Raw genomic sequence first — 24,475 nt, 5'->3', positions numbered from 1 at the left:
TTTGGATACAAGTCTTAGGACTGCTTGAAAATTAATCAGATTCAAGTACCCAGGCAGATGTGTAGTGAGGTCTGAGGTGTCACATGCCCTTCCTGACATCACAAAACATATAGGCGCCCCAAAATACTGTGTTACATACCCCATGGGCTGCCTCCAAAATGGTAATGTACATCTGCAGGGAGGTAACTGAATTAAGACCTACTGCTCCAATGTCCATCCTAAAGCTTTGCTGGATGGGAGACCTACAAGCAACAGCCAAGCACAGCCCAATGAAAGCAGTCAGGACAGGCAGCAGCACAAGGAAAATGTATCAAAGCATCAAGAAAAAACTGTCTTGAAAAGGAGCTTGTGAACATGTGTGTCAATCTACTTTTTTCTGCCTAAGAGGAATGAAACAAGTAAGTACTGTTCAAAACACAGTAAACAGTGTGAAGTCACGGTGCCCTGGGCTTTGAGACAAGATACAAGTTCTAAATAATCTCTGAAACAGAATTAGGGTCTTTTACAAGAATGCTTCTTAAAATGTGATCATATTCTAACCTACAAACGGAACTTAGAAGAATTCAGCTTATAAAGCATCAAAGAATTTCAGTAGTAGCCACCTGGTACCAAGAGATCTTCCTTGATCATGTATAATACAAAGCTGGACAAAATAAGCCCTTTACGAAGTCACAAGAGTTGCTGTCACAAAGTATGGAATTATTGTATCATGTGGTTTTTAAAAATCCAAGCATTTCAAAAGATGCAAAATCTTGCATTTAATATTTAAATGTCCATTCACAACAGCAACAGAAGCCAGACTAATGAAAGAGAAATGAGGAAAGTTGTAAAGGGATAAATGCTTCAAGCCAATACTACTTTTTTCCCCTTCCTATTGAAAAGCTTCCTCTAAAAATCCTTCACTGTCTCACTAATTCAATTACAGGATGATTATAACACAGAGTCCGCTTCCAGCCACCTGCTGTAGTGAAAAAGGACCAGGCAAACCATTACAGAAAAAACCCACACTGGTGACTGCTGGGGGAAGACAACCTGAGAAACCATTGTAATCTTTAGCTGATCATTATGCACTACTCCTCTGAGTTCTTGGGGGGTTTGTGTATGTGCTGGGAGAGGGGAAAGTGGTGTTTTCTTGAGGATTTTCAAGCACTACACCAATCACTCCTGTGACTTCAGGGATGCTGTGAGGTTTTCTACCAGGATTGATTGATTTCAGTGTAACCGGGGGGGGGGGGGGGCCAGAACCAGACCCTGCATGTTTCAGCAATCAGCCATAAGAACAGGCCCTACTGATTTCAGCTCCATCCTGGAGAGGGTGGTAGGATAAAACCTCTCCTGACATTTCGAGAAGAAAGCGTCTCAAGCAGTCAGCATCCTTAAAGGGAATCCTAGCTGCAGTAAATTAGTATGCTGAGCTGGGAGCAGGCTGTCTGAATTAACATCTCCAATTATGCTGAACATCCCTGAATGAGACCAGCTGTGCCCCACCACAACGACACAAAAGATCAATACAATTTCTTCAACCTTCAATCTGCTTTCTTTCCTTCAGCTCCAAACTCGAGGGAAGGGAATATAACTTGCTGTTTATCATGCTTAAGGCCACATGCTCCCCAAATATATTTAGATGTACCACAACTGGAAAACAAAACAGAGACAGTGGAGTTGGAGGACCCACCCTGAGCTGTGAAATTGCTGCTCTGCCTTCCTCACTTTCTTCATCGAGCTCATCATCACTCCATTCCCAGCCACCATCTTCAGTCTTATGAAGACGCCCACTGGAACCTGGGACTCTCCGGACCTGCTCAGCACAAGGACACAGAACTGACACCTCAAGCAGTTTCTAGAGTTGACTTTTTAGAAGAAATAGCACCAGAATGTCTTCAGGTTCCATCACCTACCACAGTGTCTGATTATTTTATTGAAATAAATAGCTCTATCTAGAAAAAGCTGTACTGCACTACTTATAAAAAATGTGAGTACAAGCACAAAAAATTAGTACAACTGTAACAGCAAGAGCCCAGGAGGTTTTCAATACCTTTTTGGATCTTTCAGTGATTGTTGGTGCTCTCTGCAACATCTTCTCTTGTAAAAACTCTTTATTCTGCAAAGGAAAAAATACCAAACATTTGCATTGCTGAAAATGCCCTTTGATGCCTTCAGTGTCTCTGATAAACTGTTAAGCTGTTTCTAGCAGAAAGTTGTTTACATGTTTCATCCCTATTCCCCCAAAGATATTAACCACTCCCCTACTCTGGGCTGCAGTATATGATGTTTCATCCTAAATACCTTTTCAGTTAACAGTGCCACACTCCCTATGCAAAGTGACATGGAATTAACAACTGAGGAGTTGGATATTATGCTGATTTCCTTGGAAATATACATATTATACTGCAGTATCTGATACCCTGCTGAGGTATTTGGCATTCTTCCACTTGCAGATACTACACCACCTGGATCCAGGCCCTTTGCTTTATCTTACTCCTAAATTTATGCCTGTCCAACTGTCAAAGGCAAATCTCAGATGTCAGACAGGTTGGGATGCAGGAATCCCTCTGTGCTGGAGTAAACAGAAATTGGGGCAGCAAGATTTGAAGTGGCTGAAAAAACGTACAGCATTTATGTTTAGAGAGGAAGCAAATGCAGTGATCACAACAGACTGAATATTGGGAAACTGCTGTGATGCTTTATTGTATTAAATTTCCCCTTCAGCAAGCTGCTCCAGACTGGCCAATATGGGCTCCTGAGAATATAATTTTCTGACTGCTGAATTGTGGGGCCAAACTTCTGGCAGCAGGGGAAGCAGGACAGTCCAGGCAGGCACCCTGGTATTTGGCTGGGTATTCCACACCACACCAGTGCAACTGGAAAGCTCTGCTGTCCCTGCCCATGCAGAGCTCCCAGAACTCCCCCAGGATGGTTGCTTGCAGGCAGGATGGAGAGTCTCAAGACACACTCTGTCATTCCTGGTAAGTGGCTCCCAGCATTATCAAACCATACTTTTACATAACCTAGATGGTATTTAAATATATGACTCAATATAGCTGTATAGAAGCTGCACTCTTCAGCCCTCAAGTTCCAGCTGTCAGTTTGGCAGTGGCTGATGTGTGACAGTAATTTAACCCCAAGTGTGAACTGGCACACGTTTGCACTTCAGATGCCGGGTTAAGCATTGCCTCATTTACAATAATGTTAATTTTCTATCACCACCCATACTAGTATGTTACTCTCCAGCAGCTTAATGAAAGCACGAAGGAGATTTAACACACAATGAAGTATAACGTGAACTAGAACTCACATAACCAAACAGAGAAAGGTCAGCAATGTGTAAACCATCCTGTCACTTTGGACACCAAGTGTGCATCCAGCATACAGAGGCAGAGTAATCAGCTGCCAAAAATCCGACTACAGACAGTGAAACCCCAGTTAATACTGTCAAGAGCCCAGACATCAGTTAAACTTGCCCTAAAGCAAACTGCTGCATTGCATCAACTGGATCACCCTCCAGACTTCCCTGGTTCACAGAATTATCGAACCACACAATACCCTGAGTCAAAGGGACCTACATGGATCATTGAGTCCAGCTCCAGGCCCTGCACAGGACACCCCAACAAACCCCCCTGAGAGTCTTGTCCAAATGCTCCTGGAGCTCTGGTAGCCTTGGGGACATGACCATTTCCTGGGGAGCCTGGTCAGTGCCCAGCCACCCTCTGGTGAAAGAACCTTTCCCTAATATCCAAACTAAACATCCCCTGACACATCTATAGACCATTCCCTCGGGCCCTGTCACTGGTCACCACAGAGATCAGCACTTGCCCCTCTGCTTTTCCTCATGAGGAGGAAGTGCAACTCCCCCCAGCTGCATGTGTTAAAGATTCCTGTCAGCTTTAATAGGGTATCCAGCTCCTGTACAGATACCTGATGTGGCCAATTCCACTTAAGCATCTTAATCTGGGAGCTGAAAATGGATTAATTGGTGATGCTGCTGTGCTAGCCCAAGTATGCAGTCTCTTTTTGACAGTTTAATCTGCATTCTGCTATAAATCCTGTGCATTTTGATCACGAAAAAAATAAGCAGAGAGAAAGTATTCTCTCATGCCCATGGAAATACAAATCCTCCCCTGTGTTACTGCTGTCTGTCTCCTGCAGTTAAGACCTCGCATGCTGCATATGCACTAATCTCCAGGCAGTAATTACATAATGATTGCTGGCAGTTCACTCCAAGGCTAGAAATGGGAGTTTCCTACTGTTTTGTATCACAGGATCTTCACTTTTCATAAGGCAAAACAGGGTGAAATATCTTCAGGAAGGTCTTACACAGTGGGCCTCATTCAGCCCCTAGCACACAGACTGATTATAGACTTCACTACAATACAAGTTACACTTGCTGCAGCAGAGACCTTTATGGTTGGACAGGCAGCCAGAATGGCACCATTACAAGGGAAGAACAAACCCAAAAGGCACTGAAAGATAGTTAAATGCTCAAGAATTCCTAGATAATTTCTGTTAACAACAGCATACACAGGAGGCACAGAAGGGGGATTTTATTCTATTCCTTCACAATGACCCATTCAACTCACTCAGCTCTGCTGGCTCCAAGTGAAAGAGCCCACACTCCTGCCACTAAAGCTGTCACCCACACCTATCCTGCTTCTGAGAAGTCCTTTCTACAGCCTCTGTATAAATCAATGTTTTCTTACCTTTGCTTTTGTGAAAAATTTGTGTCTTAGGAGTTCTGCTGCTGTTGGTCTGTCAATAAAAACAGATGTAGAAAAGACAATTATAAATGCTGCCTTTCAACTCAATGGTCTTCCAGGCTGCTGCAGCTTGTTGACATCTCGTGAGGGCATCAGCTTCTCCTGTATAATTCCCCTAAAATCAATGTATTCCAAGTAAATTTTACACCAGCAATCTTTTAAATTACTCAGTGTATTCTGAACAAGGCCTATTCTGTTCAAAAGCAATGAGTAGCTGGGGATTGGTGGGGAGAATTTGCTCCTGTTTTGATGCTGAACTTGAGACTCTTAGATAACAACAGGATCACAGAAACAATTTGCTCAAAATTGAAATCACAGAATCATCACTGGAGTGCAGTACTCACCCTGTGCAAGTAACAGTTATTTCAGAGATACCTGATTAAATATGTGTAATTGGTTGCATTAAACATAGGTGGGATGATCAGTCTTGGTCTAATACAAAATGAACAAGTAAAAACTATTTTCCCCTTCAAGTCAGACTTCAGAATAAACACTGGAAACTAAGAGATATCCCTTGGTCAGTTTAGGAGGAGTTTCCTAAAGACTCAAGCCTAAATGAGAAAGCTTACAGCATCTCCCACACTGCAAATGATGCTTAAATAGTAACAAAGTTTAATCAGTGTCCTGCAAAGGCCCCTCATCCACAGGGTTTATTTCATCATAGACTACTCCAACAAAAGGCATCCTCCTTACAGCAAGGGAGCCCCTAAAATAATGAAAAAGCAATTGCACTGAATTCTCTTCCCATGCAATATGCCAGCCTCCTGCTCCCACAGTCAGGATGATGCCAGTGGTTGTCAGTAGTGCTTGAGGAGAGAGAAGGGGTGTGCCAGATTCAGGGTGATTACATATAATCTGATCAGCACACATCCTAGCCTGCAAGGACAGGATATGCTTTAGAAAGGTGAAAAAAATTCATGCTGGAAAAAAACCTAGCTATCAACTTTTATCAAGCACTCCACTGGATTCATTAAGCATTTCAAGTGTAATGCTTGTTAGAAGAGAGAGAGACATTGCACAGTGCGTGAGAAGCCTGTGTTCCTGGATCTGACACAAGAGGGAACTGAAGAATGTCTTCATTATTATTATTATTTTATGAAACCATTTTTTCCTTTCCAGAATTAAGTTTGCTTACTGAGGAGAAAAAGGAAAAAAAAACAAACAAAAAACCCAACCTAAGAGGTATTAAAAAATGGCACAGCACACACACCATCCCCTTGGTAATATTTCCTATGTCACTGAGTAGTCAAGATACTGTTCAAGGAAGGCTGAAAGTGTCATCAGGTCACTTAAGCAATCTGTATTGATGAAAACATGTTGGTAAAATTTGCCACTGTTCTTCCTGATTTCCCATCCAAACCAAATATTACATATAATTAAACAAGTCAAAATTACACTAAAAGCCTTCTCTGCACTGGCAGATTTAAAAAAAGTTTATTTATGTAGTTTTTGCAAGTAAACACATATTGCCCAACCTGTAATTTCTGATCTGTAAACACAAAGCAGTTCTGACTGGGAACAAAACATGAACTGAAGTCACCTGCTGGAGGTGGCCAAGGGAGAATGGCCCTACCCAGGCAGTGGACTGGGATGCACTCTCATTAACCCAAATGGAAGATGTGTGCCCTGGCCAGGCACAGTGCCAGACATTTATCCATAAAAATAAGGACAGCCAAGAGAATTTGTTGCCACACAGCAAGATTGCTGTGTTCTTTGTGACTGAAAGGTTGGAGGGGCAGAGAGTATACCAGCTTCAAAAAATAGGGAACACAATGACGTTTGTGAGTTTGGGGATGGGTTTTGTTTGCTTGTTTTAATTTATTTTGGTGTGATCCATTCTTACCTTTTTTCAGGGTCTTTTTGTAGGCATGATGAAATCATCTTCCTAAATGATTTCCCATATTTCTTCAGCATCTCCTTATCTTGCACACCAGTTTCCAAACATGGAGGATCGTTTTGTAGCGTCAGCATTAAAACCTGAAAGAATTATTTCTATTGACAAAGAGATTTTCTTTGGCCTTTGTTAGAGACAGACCTTGGGAAAAATGTATTTTAGACAAGCACTTTCATGAAGCATCTGAGTCAACAAGTATATGTTGACAACAAACACCCACAATTTAAGTTACTGCTTTCCATCCCATCTCCTGGCCCCCCTGCAGTCTGTGGGCCAAACACAGGGCTGGAATGTGTTTTCAGGTCTGTTCTGTGCAATTAAAAGTACAAGCAGAGCAGAACTTCTACGAGCTTTCCTCATTCAAGATGAGCCATTGTGCAAGGCTTTTGATTCAATATACCTCCCTGAGGTATTTCTCAGCTAGAAATCAAATTAAAGACAGAAGGGCAACATAAAAAAACACAAGAGTTCACTTTCATGTACCAATGTGACAGCAGGTGAAGACATTCCTCACATAAGCACCCATCAAGCTGAACTGATTTCCTTCACATCACTTAAATATTCTGAAGGAAAGGAAGAAAATTACTCATTTCCATTTCCACTTGTCACCTACATACAGATGAATATCTATTTTTAGAAAAGGAAACAGCACATAGCACATTTAAATAGCTTTCAACAGCTATTTTGCTTAGGGCAGCAAAAGCCCATCAATCTAGCTGAAATTATATAGCCCATGACAGAATTCCCTGCTTTCTTCCCCACTCCTTGAAGGGTCACTTAATGCATGAGTAATTTTGCTGCATAACAAAATTAATCTGCAGTGCAATACAATTACGTTCAATAAATAAAATAGAGAAGTCTTCTTGCAGGCTGCATGACTGGAACCCAAATCTCACAGAACTGGGGACTCAATTCTATCTAGCATATGACAGCACTAAGTAGGTGCTGTTGATAGTAAATAGGTCATGTTGATATTCAAAGCTTCATCCCATGCATTCAAACCACAATAAACAGAAGTACAACTTGCAGAAGCTGCTGCAAAATGCTACCAATAATCACAGCCCAGAAGAAAATATCAATGAAACCAGCAGCACCTAAATCAGCAACACATTCCCCATAACTGCTCTTTGCTCTGCCACAGCCACTGATATTGAAGGAAATTTAATGGCATTTCTGAACTACTCAGCCTCTCAACAGTCCCTGCACGTAGATGACAAGTCTTAAAAGTAATTCTGTTCTACAAGAGTTAAACCTGTGTAAGTCCTGGCATTTAAAGCGATAGATGGATGTGCCTGCTCTGAGTTAGGAGTTGCTGGATTTCCAAATGCAATTGTAATTGTGGTGTGGGAGGGGACACACCCAGGTCCTGAAGAAGTGACTCCCAACTCCCACAGCACTCCAGCAGTTAAGACTCAGAAAACAGAAGTTTACCCACAGTGTCATTGAGTGGTTTGGGTTGGAAGGGACCTTAAAGATCACTTAATTCCAATCCCCCTGCCATGGCAGGAATAGCCACTAGCCCAGGTTGCTCAGAGCCCCATCCAACCTGGCCTTGAACACCTCTAGGGATGGGGCACCCACAGCTTCTCCAGGTAACCTGTGCCAGGGCCTCACCATCCTCACAGTAAAGCATTCCTTATTCACATCTAATCTAAACCTCTCCTCTTTTAGTTTACAGCCATTGCCCTTTGTCCTATCACTATCTGTCTGTGTAAAACATCACTCTCCCAATGCCAAAAACTGAGGGACTTGACACCCACAGGCCTCATATCCCAGATCACTGCTCTAAGCATCAGCTTTGGGGCTAGAACAGGCTCTCCACCCCCCTGTGTTTGATCCGAAGAACCACACACCCCCAGGAGGAGAACCAAAGTGACCTTCAAGAAGGTGGGCCAAAGGGGCTTAAAGTTTTGTGATTGAGACAAGGCCGCATCAGATATTACAGAGGAGATAAGGAAAAAGATCTCAAAGCTCAGTAGAAGGACAGGATGCTTCAGACCTCAACTGATGGACGGGTGTCAGCTCTTAACTTTAAAATGTACCCTCCCCCTGAAAGAGCTGCATGTTAGAAGCAGCTCCTGGTTCAAGCATCAGGAAACAGGGAAAGTTAGCCAAACTCATAAGGCGATCCAAGGTTCAAGATACTTGAAAAAGAATTTTGAAGTGTCAAGGTTTAAACAAGAACATTTCTTTCACTTCATCCTTAATAAAATACTATTGTTGCCAAAACCACAGTTTGATACTGATGTGGTCCTTTGAACTGGATCAGTGATTGACAGGACTGTGTCAGTGTTAAACAAAATTAAACATTCTTTCGGATAACTGGTAACACAAGAGGTATCAAGAGAATTTCTGAAAGGTATCAAGAAGGATTATCAGTACAGGAGAAAGAATGACTCGCCATCCCAGTGTCACTGGATGCCCATAATGCATTCTGGATCATTATTTATAACCCTAAAAACATCTGCTGACTTCAGAGGTTTAAAACACACAGCACTTTCCTTAAGAACGATGAGACTCAGGACCTAAATAAAAACTGCAGTTCAGATAATGCTGATGAAGTGGCGTATTTTTAAAAGGTGACTCAAGATACATCCAAGAACATCATGATCCACAAGTGCAGGTTGAAAGGACAAACTCTTCTATGCAACGTGCTAAGTTGAGAGGACAAACTCTTCTGTGTAACATGCTAGTCAAATTCTTGGAAACATCCACAGAACACACTGATCCCTTATCTTGCACAACTATCTGGAAACCTGCTCACCTTCATCGGCGGGTATTTATGGTAAGGAGCTGCTCCCGTGGCCAGTTCAATAGCAGTGATCCCAAAGCTCCAGATGTCTGCCTTGAAATCATATCCTCTGACCTGAAAAACATTAGAGGATGTTATTATGTGCCTCTTACTGTTCTACGCTACCATCCCTTTCACACACCCTTCCCCTAGAATTTAGAAAGACCAGCACTATAGAGATGGAAAGAACACTTTCCCCCTCCTCTTCCCCCAGCTCCTTATACCTTCAAGGAGGTGTTTTAGAAGTCACAGTCTGATAAAAATCATGGTTGTGCACTGTACAACCAGGACTGCTCTGCCATAAAACTCTGCTGCAGAACATAAAGGGGCATTGGGCTAACCCAGGCTCTGACTTCTACACACAGACACAGAGAGTCATTACACGGTGTAATAAAACTCTCATAGTTAATAGATGGGCTGCTACCCCTTGGGACACCCGCCTCACTACACTTTTAGTCAACCACTTAATCAATCTGACTGCAAACATGCTCCATTCTGGAACTTCACGACACACCAGCCCAGGAAAAGCCCCTCATTCCTGCCTACAGACTAATGTTTCCCTCCACTAATTAACAGTAGCTTTTGCACTTGACATTAAACACAGGCTTGTTCAAGAAAATTTATAGCATTTACTTCCCCTCCTGCACAGGAAAAAATATTTCATATGCCAAAGCAGTTACTTCCTCATTATCATTAGGTAATACTTTGGCACTTGCTTTCTCCGCTGCAGGGGAGAGACATTATGTACTAACTTCAAGAGCAGCTCCGAAAATCAAAGCGTTTTGGTTGCTTAGGATGGTTTGTGTTTCTTCTTGCTACACTATGGAAAAATGAAAATTGAATCAGAGCAGAGCTAACAGGGGTATTGTGCTCAGCTAACCTAGCCAGCTTTAGAGAGACAATCGTGATGAAGCCAAAAAGCATTTCCCTAACTACCTTAAAGATGATCTTGAATCTTGGCAAACTAACAAAAACCCCTCCTGCACTATTTGTCATGTAATACTAGAGCTGGACTGTAACTTGTTATAGAGACAGGAATTTATGTCTTGCACTGATTTCTTTCACTGTGTAAGCATAATTTTCATGAGCTCTAAAAGTCTGAACTGTTTCTTGAAGTGCCTCAGTTTATGGATGCCATGACTTTGAACAGATTTCAAGTCAGTTAAATGAACAAGCACAGATATCTAATACAATTTAAAAGAGCACAGGGCACAAAGAAATAGGCTGTAAGGGTGATTTTTAGTCCTCTCACACTAATTTTAGGTTTTGAGAATAACTTTTGGGCATTTCTTAGCTCCATCTTTTAGTTACTCTTGCAGCACACCAAGACACTGTACAACTCTCCATTCCCTGACAAGATTTTAACTGTTTAGTGTGTGGGATTTTTTAAAATTATTTCACATAATCCTGCTTGCAAATGAAAGCTATAAAGCTCAAAACTGTCTGCAGCAGTTCATCTTGACATCTGTCCAATACATTAGTCACCCCCTTGCAGTTAGTTTATATCAACTACATTTACTTTTCTCATCAACTCCTTTCTTTTGCCATAAATCAAGTGACCATACATTAAAAGACAACGTTGAGTTATCAAATATTAACATTCTAAAGGAATTTAATGGTGCTGAAGTAAACCAGATGGAATTGGGTCGACAATATCTACATGTGAAAGGCCAACCTAGAGCAAGCCCTCTGTCCCTTTTCCCGGCTGGATCCAGTGGCTCAGAGTGACACCTGCTGGAAGGCAGCAAGATGACCTAATGGACAGTGAAGGAATTCACATCAACATCGTCAGCATCCCGAATACTGCTTTAACGTGGTTACTTGCAACGGGTTAGATGTGCACAGCCTTGGCGGAGGTACTGCACTCCCCCAGAAAACTGACCTCCTTTGGAAACACGTTTGTGGGGAACCATCCCCCACTTTGTCACTGAAAACTTTATTTCCCCTTTTTAGCTCCCTCCTTAAGATATTTTTCCCTTTTGTCCTGAGCATTGCAGCTGCAAAGAGCCTGGAGCAGCACCATCAGGTCCTGGCCAGGCTGCTGTGCCCTGGCCACAACACACAGGACAGAAAAGCAAGGGACAGCTCTGATCTAGCTTTGGAAACACTACATACTCTATTTTTATTTATTTTAAATCAGCATTAAATTAAAAAATCCAGAAGAATGTGACAGCAAAGCAGTTCAGAATCAAGTTTGCAAAGACAATCCTGACTTGGGAAGTGTGGCTTTATTCTGCACTGTTAGATCTGCACTCTGAGGAGGCTGCAGCAGTGCTGGAATGCACCAGCCCCTCGGTGCCACCACGGGGAGCCACTGAAAAGGGCAAACATGGAACAAGCCCTTCACCAATAATATATTTAAGCTACTCCAAAATTATCTCCATTCCTCAGGAAGTTTTAGATACTGGAAAAAATGCATTAAAATGAACTTTAATGCGCTCATATTTAGCTGCACCTAATTTTAGATAAAGATATCCATGAGGGTTTTATTCAAGTTCCTTCCAAGCTTCAGAATATTTTACCGTGAGCAATAGCAAAGAGAAATGCATCAAGGTGGATTTACTGCAATAAACCAATGTTTTCCTCAAATATTTCTGGTTTAAAAATTTGGAAAGAAAAATGGAAACCTATTTACAGCCAGTTATACAGCACACCTGTCAGAAACCCAGCCCCCTGTCAAACTGACTTTAAGGGGATGAGGGATAATTTTGGAATGCTCATGGCACTGAACATCAATGCCACTGACAGGTACTGCAAATGTCTTGGTAAGACTGTGGTGTGATTTTCTCTGTGGATCTTCCTCAGCAATGGGCAGCAGTTTTACATTAAACAAAGTTTCCAGGTGTCCTTCATCAGAAGTCACACAGACAAAGCTTCTGTAGTTTAGTCTAGAAGCAGTGGAGGACAAAAAAATGACATTTCTCCATATAAGGGGAAGAAGTACGACATCTTTTAGTGAGCCAAAAGAGCAGAGGAAGAAGGGGAAAATGCAAGCATTCCTTAGCATTTAGAGCCTGGATACTCACAAGCCAAGTGAAGTTAAAAACCTGAATGAAGTCAAATGAATGCTATTTTACTGAATTAACTCCCCACTCTGACATGTCACAACTAACTACCCCAAATTCTTATGTTTGCAGATGCAGAAGAGCACGTCACTGAGCTGTGTATGTGCATATTTACCACGTGTGAAACTATTTATACTCTATCTCACATTCATGCAAAAGGGAGGGGCAGGTTAATCTTCTTTATGCAACAGCTGAGCTGTCCCATCCTCACCTTAGGCAGGAGCCTGAAGAGAAGCAATGGGGAACAAACCTACTGAACATTTAACATTCCCCAGTACTAGTCTGGCTGTAATAGGCAAGTCAAAGAAAATCCTGTGGTTTTAATAAAACCCTTCAGGATGTCAAATTATCATCTTAGTTTGAAATAAATATAGTCTTTGCTGATAACAGGGAATTCCAGGTGCAGATCATCTCAGAGGACACTGGGAAAAACAATTCACCTGCTCCATAACTTCTGGTGCCATCCAGCAAGGTGTGCCCACAAAAGTTTTCCTGACTTTATTCCTGGTAATGTCACCACCAGTGGCCAGGAACGCGCTAACACCAAAGTCTGAAAAGAAAACAAAAGCAGAATTTATTAAGGACACACATCCTGAGCAAACTGAAGGGCTGTCCCTTCTTTCCCCTCATATTCCCAGCCACCTATTAAGTACCAGACCATGCAGTCACGCATGAGGGGTTTCCTAATAAAGGAGGAATGATCAACAGTTAGCTAAGAGTGCTGGTACATGAACTGCAGTTCACCATTCAGTTCCTGGGGACAGCAGAGCTTTCAGCCCTGGCTGGCAGAGAGGAAAATTCCACTTTCCCTTACAGCCCACTGGTCACATTAGAGGCTGCCCACACTCCCCCAGCAGCCCTGCTGCTGTACAAACCTGCCCTGCCAGCCAGAGCTTTATTTACATTTGCATGCACACATAACTGTACTGACCCTCAAGCAGCATCCTGTAATGTCCACAGCAATCAAGCTGGGTGCAGAGAAAGGCCCTTGAGAATATTTCACTGCCCTAACTGAGGTATCAGCCCCTTAGTCTGGATGCTGTATTACCAGAATATGCTTTATTTGATAATCCTCCATGACCCAAATGCTCAGTGCTTTAACAGGACCTCGGACTGGTTCCTCATGATAATGAACATGCCACAGTCCAGCACCAGCATCCCAAGGAAGCCTCACAGACAGTGATTCACACCCTGCACAGAATCACTCCACCTGAAACACCTTTCACACAGCAGGATGCTCAAAGATGCCCTTTGCATTCACTAATTGCATTTCTTGGAATAAATCACTCTTTTATGTGAAAACTATGCTGTATCCTCATGTTTTATGCAATTAAGAATGACATGGAAAACAGCATCTGTCACCAGCAGCAGCATACAGGGATAGCAATGGGATAAAGTATATTTGTTCAGAGAAGAGCATTACAAAAGATCTGGCAACCAGGTCATTCAAGAGAGGATGGCACTTTGTTTGGAGGAAGAAAAAATCAAGTGACAGGGAAACTGTTAACACAGAACTGTGTAAGTATTTCTTCCCAATCTGCTCCAAACTACATTATTTATGCACTGCTGAATTACAGGCCAGCAACAGGCCTATAACTCAATATATAACTCAATTCCTCATAACTTTATCCACACATACTTTTTTTTTTTTTAAACACAGTACAAGCAATCAAAATCTCAAATGCCATTTTTGAGGCTGCTGACAGGCTTGGGGGGCAAATCTCTGAAACTCCAGGGCTATTTAACATAAAACCAGAACATAATTGATCACAACTGGTTTGAAAATTCTTGAAACTCTGCTGACAGTTAACTGTAAATGTAAAAGCCTTTGCCTCTATGGCCAGAGGAGCCAGAGTTACTGCATGGCTTAACTCTGAAGAATTAACTGCAACATAAGATACCTCCTTACAATTTGCAAGTCATGGCATTATTATGAGGACTGTCCCAAGTTTCCCTCTGCATCACACCAGCAGTTCAATGAGTCACTTCTCATCAGTATTTCAATATTTGAGAAACACCTCTGAAGTTATCACTCAGAAGAAGATGCTGAAAGCTTCCAGCTCACTTCAGTTAGAGACTTCCAGGACAGGAAGTTAGTGCTTACTCAAGTACTAGACATGGGTAACTGCAAGGTGACATTAAAGAAAGTTGCATAGAAATCACAGGGTTAAAACCAGCACTAACAAAAGCCTATCATTAGAATTTAGCTCTTCCAGATGTGCTGTCCTGTTCTTTTCCTGTTCCCAAAGGCATCCTTGGCTCCCTGCTACCCTTGAAGTTTTAGCACACCTAGATGGATCACTGTCCCCATCAGCACTGCAATTTGTATTTTTCTGGAAACCCACATTTTGCAACAATGATTTTTGCTTTGAGATCTTCTATGTGACCCTTGCTTTTCTCAGAAACCGAAGGAGCTTCCTAAAAGACTCAGAGTAAAGTTGCCTTTTACTGCTCGTTACAGGAAGTCTCGCAAGATCTATTGTTCTAAACACAAGAGCAATTAGAAGTTCTTTTAAATAAGATAATACTAATAGAAACTTGTCCAAGTGCCATCAGCATTTTATTGTGATGTGCTGTATTTGAACTTGCACATATTATCTTACCTCAAGTTTCCATGCAGTCATTTTGAGGGGAAAGGAAATGCCATTCAAAGCAAAAGCATTCCAGCAGTAAAAACACAAGTCCTTTACACAGTATTCACCACATCTCACATCAAACATGGGTTTATAAATTCCAGATGGAAATCAGGCCCCTACATCTGCCATCTGAAGAAAGCTTAAATGGAATTAAAGTTTATTTCATTACATGGTTGATTTATTTAATGTTTTCCCAATTAATTTCCCTCATTTCCAGTGGGCTAAAACAGGCTCACACAGCCTGTGCTACCCTGCTGTAAGGAATAACTTTGAGACCATCTTCTCAAATGTCATCTTACTAACTTTATCCAAGCCCCAGCTATTCAGATAAGAATGCGCCTGCTCTCAGGAAATATCTGCAAAGCAATAAAACACAACCCCAACCACAAGTTCAGGTTCAATTCCTACTTCAGAGCACTTGGTACCATCTGCGCCTCAGTCTCTCTGCCCCCAGAAAGGTTAAAACAGAACTAGGTTATTGCAAATGAATTTAACTCTAGAAAATGGGAAAATCCATGAAATTCAGGATAGCTCTGAAGTGTTTACACATTCATACTCTTCCTTGGCAGCTCGGAGTTTACATTGGCTCACTACAGTGATAACTGGAAAGGACTGAATCACCAGAGACAGGGAGGAATTGGAAACGGTTGGACCTGGCTTGCAATACCAGTAACCACCACTGCTGGGGATCCACCGACTGTCAGATATCCTAAAGGAGCCCAAAAATTGCAGACTTCCAGCAATCTGATAGCAAATAAGTCTCCAGGGTGTCTGGATCTTTTTTTTTTCTTTCTTTTTTTTTTTCTTTTCTTTTTTTTTTTTTTCTGAAGCAATGTAGAAAAGATTCATCTGTTTGAGCTGTTTCAGTCATTTAAACCAAAGACTACTAAAAAAACCCCCACAAAGATGTGTATCTCCAGACTCGCCTATCACAGCAAAACCAATCCAGGATGGGAATGTCAATTCTGCTGATGCAGGCTCTGCACAAAACATGGCCAATTTTGTCTCTTCCAGCAGAAACATGTGTTGCAAACTACATACCCTACAGGACGCTCTACAGTGGCAATGAAGTTGCAGAGTAGTGTTTGAAAAAGCATGGTATGAGGCAACAATTCCTGATAATAAGGTATCCAAACTGTCAAACTTAAAAACTACTCTGGCCACTCAGGAAACATAGAAGATGAAAAGAAACACCCAGTACAAACAACTCACCAACACAAGAATGCTGTGGCAGGACCACATCACAACAGGTGCCAGTGCAGGTGTGTCTCTCAGGAACATACATTTCTACCGTATTCTAGATTGTTCTATCCAAATCTAGAAGTCAGCTGTTAAAAATCAGCTCACCTTGGCCATCTCATATTGTAACATTACCTTAATTCTAAAAAGCCCAAGTACCTGCTACTGCATGTAGCTACCTACAGGTATATAGAAGGGAAAGAAAGGAAGAATACGGACTAAGAGCCAGGACCAAAGCCTGCTGATATCAGAAGGGCTCCTACAGAGTTTGATGGGCTTGGATCAGATCCTAAAGCAGTTTTCAACCAACAGGGGCAGAAAAACATAATAATTCAATCTTGACTTCAAAATCACTCAGAGCTGTCTTTAAACAAAAAGTATTTCAGAAGACAGCACTAAGTGGTTTTTTCACTGGTCACCTTCCTTCTTGTTCAGTTGTTCACCATCAGAAAATACCTGCAGTTGTACTTAGTGCTTTCCTGCAAATCTTAAAGCTTTTAGAGCACTGAAGATGAATAAAACTGGCAGCAAGAAGAGGAAGGCAGTGATAAATAGCAATTTTGTGCTGAGAACGCAGCAGGTGGTAGGACACCAGATAAAAAGAAGATTAGTGGAGAACAAGAATCAAAGGCTTCTTTCCTTTTAAAGTCTAGATGGATACACAGTGGTATTGCATCTGTAAATGCACACTTGTCCTCCTACTTCGCAAAATAACTTAAGGATGACAAAGCCCAGGCTGGGTGACGCCACCCATCGCCTTCTGAGACATTCACAAGTGGTTTCAACAATCAAATAGTGCAACATCTCTTCAGGAAACACAGATAGTACAAGTGACACAAAGAAAAAGTTATTTCACAACATGCTTCTGCAGGTCCTAAAAGTCTCCACCAATCACAGAGAAAAATACTTTTGGCCCTTTTTTTGAAAGGGAGAAGAGGCTCTGAGGTGTTCATGATACAACACAGACTCCTCGAGTGAGCCCTGCAATCAACACTTCCCTCCCAAGTTAGATTTGTGCCTTGCCCCTTGTTCAGGCAATTTAATCTCCCAAAGTTAAGAGTTTCCTAAGGGAAAGTGGGGAATGACACTGCCTGCATCATAGCTCAATGTTTATGTAGAGCGCTATTTTAGTACAATGAATTAAGAGCAGTCAGGAACACAGCGAACCGGTGACAAGCTGGCATGGATTTGTGGAAAGTTACACAAATTCAGTTACACAAGTTTTGCCTGGCCTTAACTATCCCCGTTTTATAAATAGATAAAGAGAGAGGGGTTAGGCACTTTGCCCAGGATCAATTAGCAAGTCCTGAACGACTTAGTGAAATCTCAATCTACTTCAACTGCTTGGCAACATGGCCTGCCCAGGCCATGGCTGACCCTCCAGGCACCTCTCAGGAGTGCGCATTCAGAATTCTCTGGTTTTAAATCCTGAAGCCATTGTGTTACTGTCTCCACAACCAAAAAATCCACACATGGAGGGATGCATGCCTCAGCCTTCGGCAGACACTTCTATTGTCACATTCAATCTCACAGGGGTGGGTGACAGCATTATTTAATATCTCAGTGGATAAAATCAGGGAGAAAAAAAGATTTCGTCTGCATTCAGTCTCAGTAGGATGCTCACATCACGCCATGGCTGGAGCATGCCTCATACTGAGCAAGTCTCATACACCCTGGGAGAGATTCCCCTCAACCTCTCCCATCCTTTCCCAGTCTATCAAGACATTCACTTCATTTCACACTAATTTGTAGGTCCTGCATTATTAAATAAACTGACAAATGCAAAGCCTTGCTTACTGTGAGAAGCCATCTCCTGGTTTATGCAGCAATATTGGTGCCAATACAGTTTTATGTTGACAGAGTGTTTTTATCCGTGCACTTTTAGACTCCAGGGAGCTGATAAATGCCAGGCCTAAGAGGTTTTATGCTCTGATTAAAAGAAATGAAGTAATTGCCATGGAGAGGCTGGAACACAAAAGAACATGGCTATCTCCATTTACATTGCAACCACTGTCAGCACAGGCCAGAACAACAGTATCTGGGAAAGAGTCCTGCTCTCTCCAGAAGACAGATTAATCCAGTGTGCAGGAAAACACTTCAAACTGAGAAAGCGACACTCTGAATTGTAACAGGCTCCAAAAACTTGGTGCCAAGCCACAAGCTCAAGCCAGTGCCCTTGGGGAAAAAAAGAGGAATGTTAAGATAGAAGCAAACTGCCTCACTTTAGGTCTCGCTGCTCAGCTGGATCTGTTAAAGGCAATTTTCTCCTTGGTTCAGTGGATGCACTTTTTGAAAGCCAAAGGAGCGACAAGAGTTAAAAATAGAGTCATGAGTAAAAATAAGACTTGGGGAGGAGTTCCAAGCTGGGAATTTGTGCAGGCCATTAGAGGAATTTTTAGAATTCCCACTTCCAGCAGATGCCCCAAAGCTCACAGATTTCTCCTCCATCTCTTTACCTGCAGCCACCTCAGCTCACAGTGCTCCCACAGTGGCTTTCCCCATATGCACAACCACAAATTCAGGGTTACAAACAGAACCTGAGAAAAGTCTGACACACCTTCATCAAGCTGCTTCTTCTGTTTAGCCTTAACAGAAATTGCACAGCCAAAAATCCACAAAAGAGGCTTTAATTTTCACTGGTTAGAACGGTGTAATACTGCAGCAAAATTACTGCCATGAATTCCATACAGTGAAAGTTTACAGCAATTAAATTCACTGACACATTGTGGAGGTACAGTCCTGCAGTGAGGTTTCCACCACTCAACCTTAAATGCACCTTTGCTTTTTTCCTCAAAGGATGTCCAGATTGAGATGTACATTCCTCATTTACATTTAAGAATTACATTTCATCTGGGACAAGAAACAGGAATTGTGTCAAGCAGTAGGAAACACATAGGAACATAAGGTCACGAAAGTCAAAGATTGAATAAGACCTTCTTAACAACTGTTCACAGGCAGTTTAGATAGAGGAATGGCAGACAGGAAGGAGTCATTATAAAAGAATGGCAGTCTTTCTTCCCTGTTACATGATTTAAATTTTTCATGTATACCAAACCAGCTCCTTGCAGGGAGGTGCCCCATTCACTCCAACCCTCAGGCTACATTCCACAGCTGATCAATCTTTTGTTTTTTATCTCGTGGTGTAACTCTCCAGCGAAACTTAGGAGCGTTTGTTTCATGGGAACGCAGTGATGTCATCCAGCTCATAATTGAAGCACTCAACAATCAACAGAATTATTCATAATATGCATTAATATTATTGTCAAAGGCAAGTGCTTTGATCTTGCTGAAACAAATCTCTTTCTATTTGGCTTGTTTTGCTTCCAGCATTTTCTCCTTGAAAAATTCCCAAGAAATTTTGCTACTTCATCCTGGGTCAGGAGGCAATGAAGTTTAAGTGTCAGAAATTCCCACAGAAACAAAATCTCACGTTACGACCAGGTCAGGTTCTTCTCTATTATTCATTCATTTACTTCCATTTCTTCAAGTCATCAGCTGCCTCTACAGAAACGAAAGTGCTTCCTGCCACCGTGGTGAACCCTCTGACCTGGGTTTAGTGGCCCTGCTGCGGCTGATGAAAGGTGTAGGGTTGGGCCTTCTGCATGTTGGAAGAAAGAATTTGTAAAGAGAGAACTTTGCACATCTCACAACGCTGCTTTCGCAGGATTTGCAGAGAGATGGATTTCATCATTTAAATGTTGCACAGACAAACCACGAGTAGTTCAGTCTAGGGGAATGTGTACAATCACAGACAAAATAAATCCTCTGAAATTCATAGACCAGTCAACCTTAAATCTATTTATCAACTAAAAACTGCTCAGCAGAAAAAATACACGAACAGGTACCTAGTGCCAGTGAGCCTTAATACAAAAAAGCCAATCCCTGGCATCCTTGTGGGAGAGAAACACAAGCAGCTTTCTCTAGGCTGGCAGAAACACTTGGAGTTACAGCTATTTGCAGCCTCTCCCAGAACAGCATCAAAAGCTCCATGCAATTACAAATCCTAAGTGTTATCTTGGCCCCATTATGGAAAAAACTGTAGGATTTCACCGTATAAAGTTTGCTCCTTTAAGCGTGTTAGGAGCCACTCCCTACTTTCCATCAGCTGTCACACAACTGAATTATTTACACCTCATTTGAAATAGAACAGCAGGCATTAAGGGTACCAGGAAACTTAAAAAAGGAAACAGGGCAACTTCAGATTTTAAACAGAAATAGGTGTTATGTCCTGTAAAAGGGCTTATTGTCCTCTGCAGAGAGGAGAGCTACCTAGAAAATACTGCGTTCCAACATGTTCTACCTCCTGGTGGAAAACCTACACCTTTCATTCCAAGATGCAATGCCAGGTATAGATATTCCAAAGTAATAAACAATGCTACAGGCACTCCTCCCTCACACAACAGTCACTGCCTCATCCCTAAACTCCCAGCACACTGGCTTGACCCACTGCTGTGCCTCTACCAGCAGGACAGGGCACTAAAGAAGAGACATCATCACACACCGATATGGCTCTTCCCAATTAAATATGGGATTGAAAATGTTACACATGTATAGGGATGTTTGCCAAGCTGGCAGGACTGGACAAGAGCTCTGTCCCCAGCTAGAGGTGGCACAAAGGACTGGAAAGGCACTACAAGATCCACGGCAAAGGCACTACAAGATCCATGGGAAGAACGCAATACTGAGGGAAAGGAGAACTGGAGAAAAATTGTACTCAGGACAGGAAAACAGCACACTGGGAAAAGAAGGATAAACAAATATCACAAGTTCTAAATGTACTCTCTAAAAGTCTTGGCTTACTTAATAATCTGCAATAATAATAGTAATAATCAAAAACTCAGAATAGTTTGGGTTGGAAGGGACCTTTAATGGTCATCTTGTCCAACCCCCTGCCATGGGCAGGGACACCTTCAACCAGAACAGGTTGCTCAGAGTCCCATTAAACCCTGAATGTTTCAGGGATGGGGCATAATTCTTGATTTCTGGAAAGAAGAGTGAAGTCTGCAGGAACATGTATGAAATAAAATACTGGAAGAGGATCAGGGGGGAAACACACCACACAGTACCCTCTTCCCCATGGTCTATCCCCACGCAGGACTGTTTCCAGGACACCTCTGTTGCTGCAGCTCCTGTCAGCAGTGACTGCAGCAGACATCTCCAGGCAGATCTGTATGAGCTAAAGCCACTGTCTTAACAGCTTTTCTTTGCATGACTGCTTCCAAGACTTCCAGCTCACCCCAGTTTGGGTTGGGCCAGGGCAGCCACTCAAACACACTCTCTGCCATCCAGCTCAACTGAAGCAGAGCAAGGAGCATCCACAGGAGCAGTTTGACCGGCTGATCTTTCCTTAAATGACTTTTACCATCAGATATGCCCATTTCCTTCTGATGGATCTGTCCACCCTTCACCAGAGGCCTTTCAAAAACCACCTCACACGTCAGTGATAAATCGGTGAGGTCTGTGCACTCCACTTCCAAGCCTATAAACTTGCTGATACAAAAATCTGACTAGCTGATGCCAAGAACTTTATCTGATCTATTGATTCTGAGGACTTCACAGACAAATGATTTATATCTGCTGATTGTCATTATTCCAAGTAGTAGTATTTTAAGATAACAAGACATAATGAACTCTGGGTTGGTTTTTCATTTTGGTTTGTGGTTTGTTTATTGTTGGGATTTTTTGTTTGTTTTATGAACCGTGGAGCTTTCTGAAGCTAACATTTTTATGTAGGTTTCTCCTTGATCATTAAACTATTTCTTTGGATATGCAGTTATGCCTAAAGTTTACTCAAAGCTACCAGGAAAGTTACCTGCAATTTGCACTGAGCCATCTTCTCCAAGAAGAATATTTCCTGCTTTCACATCCCTGCAAAAAGATAAAGCAACAGTAAGTGTAAGTCATTAAATCTTTCCTTCAACCTACGAAAATACATTAAAATGTTATTACTTCTTATACTTTGTTTCTGACATTAGTACTTCTTGCCTCAAATAATGCAGAAATAGTAAGGACTTAACATCAATTGTAACTTCAGTAGACAGGCACTAAGTAGTATTTGTATGATTTATACTTCAGGTACTACACACAGAAAAAAAAAAATTAAAACTTTGCAGAAGGTACCCTTAAAAATGCAAGGAAACCTGGTTTGTCCCAGGTTCTTAGAGTTAGCTAAAAAAGTGAAAAGTGAACCTAGTACTGGCTGGATACTCATGTACCCCTTTAGGAGGAGAGACTTCAAGAGACAGTGAGTTGATCTTGTCTCACTTCCACTGAATGCCTCCTGTTCTCCCCCAGCCCCACATCTCACTGCTCTCCAGCCCTGCCCAGGAAATCAGTTTAGCCCCATACACTAGTCAAAATCCAGAGAGCAGAAAAATGTTGTTTGCTCCTGGCTTAATGAGCAGAACCACATTATCCTGGTCAGTGAAAAAATGTCTCCATGTTATCTTTTTTTTTTAATGAACAAGCACCCAAGAGCATCCAGTATGTGCTATGAATGTTTTGTACTATCCTCTTTCTAGTCAGAAGCTCTGGTTTTCAGGTTAACAGCAACACCTCTCCATCCTTGAGGGGAATGCTACTTTCACTGCAAACACTGAAGTTTTCCAGTTTGTTTTCACAGGCTGGTCCCCACGCCAAGCCAAGAGCAGCACTTCATAGTTGACACTCCTGTTCATCAGCATGGCTGCTAAGCTTGCACTGCCCAGGAGCCCCTGTGAAACAGGAGCAAAAAGAGGAAAACAACCCCAAAACAAGCAGATTTTCCCTCTACTGCCTTTGGCAAATATTCCAAATCCTTTCACATACAGAAAAGTCCAAAGCTATTTTTTCCTCTCCTCCCTAGTGCATCATGAGAACAGAACTGGTGAGATGGCCTGGCCAAAGAGCTCCAGTCAGGCCCTGGAAATCTCCTCCTTCCTGGCTTTGCTATTCTGAAGAGGAGGCTGGGCCACTGCCAGTTCCAGGCCAGGATAATTTTAAACACATCCTCTCCAGCACAAGCATTTGTCAGATTCTTCCCAATACTCAGTCTAGGACAATGGCATGACAAGGCTTTTCCCCAGCACACAGCAGAACAAAAACTGTCCATAAGACAGTCCCACTAAAGATGAACAGCGAACTGCAGCTGACAGCACCTTTAGCCTTCTAACAGGTATTTCAAATCCTGCCAAATGTACACGTCTTGCTAGCAGTGCCCATCCTGGAGCCTAATCCCAGTCTGAAGAACAGGTGTGAGAGCAAATACAGTAAAAATTCTAATTTGCTTTGATAATGAAGATGTGTCATATAACTTCACAGTTTCATATAGCCTCAAGAAGCTGACTTTCCCTTCCAGAAGCATGATTTTTGTTTTCTTCCTGCAACCAGCACCTGCAGCTGTTGCAGACAACACAGCATCCGTGGATGGAGGCTCTTAAACACATGAAGGACCTAAAGGGATTAAATGCAGAAGTCAGCAGGTGGCTACACCACCCCCTTAGCATCTATTGGTCAAATCCAATATAATTGGTGCTGTTGAACTAATTGTCATGAGAGACACAAACCTGACTGAGCCCTGCACTCCCACAAAGTGTTCATGGTCCATAACAAGGAGGAATGGAAAAGCTCCCTGCCAATATTTAGGTAGAAGATGCCTTTGGGATTCAGCCCCAGGAGCACATGGAGCCACAAGAGCACAGCGCCAAAGTCTGCTGTGTCCTAGGCAAGGAGCTGGCTCACACGGTGTGAAATGTGCCTGGCACAGGCACAGCCACCTCCAGGAATCCCCCAAACACCACTCCTAGTTCAGAGGGAACACAGGGCATTCAGGAAACTCTCCAATCCTACTGGAAACGTTTACCCACAGCTGATTCTCCTGTGATAGCCAGGATGCACGAGGCCCTGCCAGTTCCAGGTTACAGGGAAAGAAACAGCATGCACGAGGTTGCCTGTTGAAGTTATTAATTGTCTTACTGGAGTAAGAGTAATTTCCTCTTCCATCTGTACTTCAAGGCAGCCCAGGATGCTGGAGCATTTCCCCAGTAAGCTGGGCCATGCAGTATTGTGTAGCCTTTCCAAACTTCCCCTCTGGCAGAACTGCATGTGTGGCTCACCAA

At 42.3% G+C, this 24,475-nt stretch overlaps 1 protein-coding gene across 1 annotated transcript in view; it reads right to left on the bottom strand.

Moving 5' to 3' along the window:
- The window catches only part of OXSR1 (oxidative stress responsive kinase 1), an 88,300-nt gene that overhangs the window by 12,071 nt on the left and 51,754 nt on the right, over window positions 1-24,475 (bottom strand). Inside the window, exons 5-11 of the mRNA XM_082289738.1 lie at window positions 22,192-22,247; window positions 12,945-13,054; window positions 9,413-9,514; window positions 6,598-6,731; window positions 4,698-4,746; window positions 2,036-2,101; window positions 1,676-1,798 (exon numbers count right to left, since the gene is read on the bottom strand). Of these exons, the coding sequence (XP_082145864.1) occupies window positions 1,676-1,798; window positions 2,036-2,101; window positions 4,698-4,746; window positions 6,598-6,731; window positions 9,413-9,514; window positions 12,945-13,054; window positions 22,192-22,247 (640 nt within the window). The remainder of the gene's footprint in view (window positions 1-1,675; window positions 1,799-2,035; window positions 2,102-4,697; window positions 4,747-6,597; window positions 6,732-9,412; window positions 9,515-12,944; window positions 13,055-22,191; window positions 22,248-24,475) is intronic.

Source organism: Coloeus monedula (genome assembly GCF_965178545.1).
Source record: "Coloeus monedula genome assembly, chromosome: 1".
Classification (NCBI taxonomy): domain Eukaryota; kingdom Metazoa; phylum Chordata; class Aves; order Passeriformes; family Corvidae; genus Coloeus; species Coloeus monedula.
The sequence above is the reverse complement of the archived record's forward strand: the minus strand, read 5'-3'. Positions and strand labels throughout refer to the sequence as shown.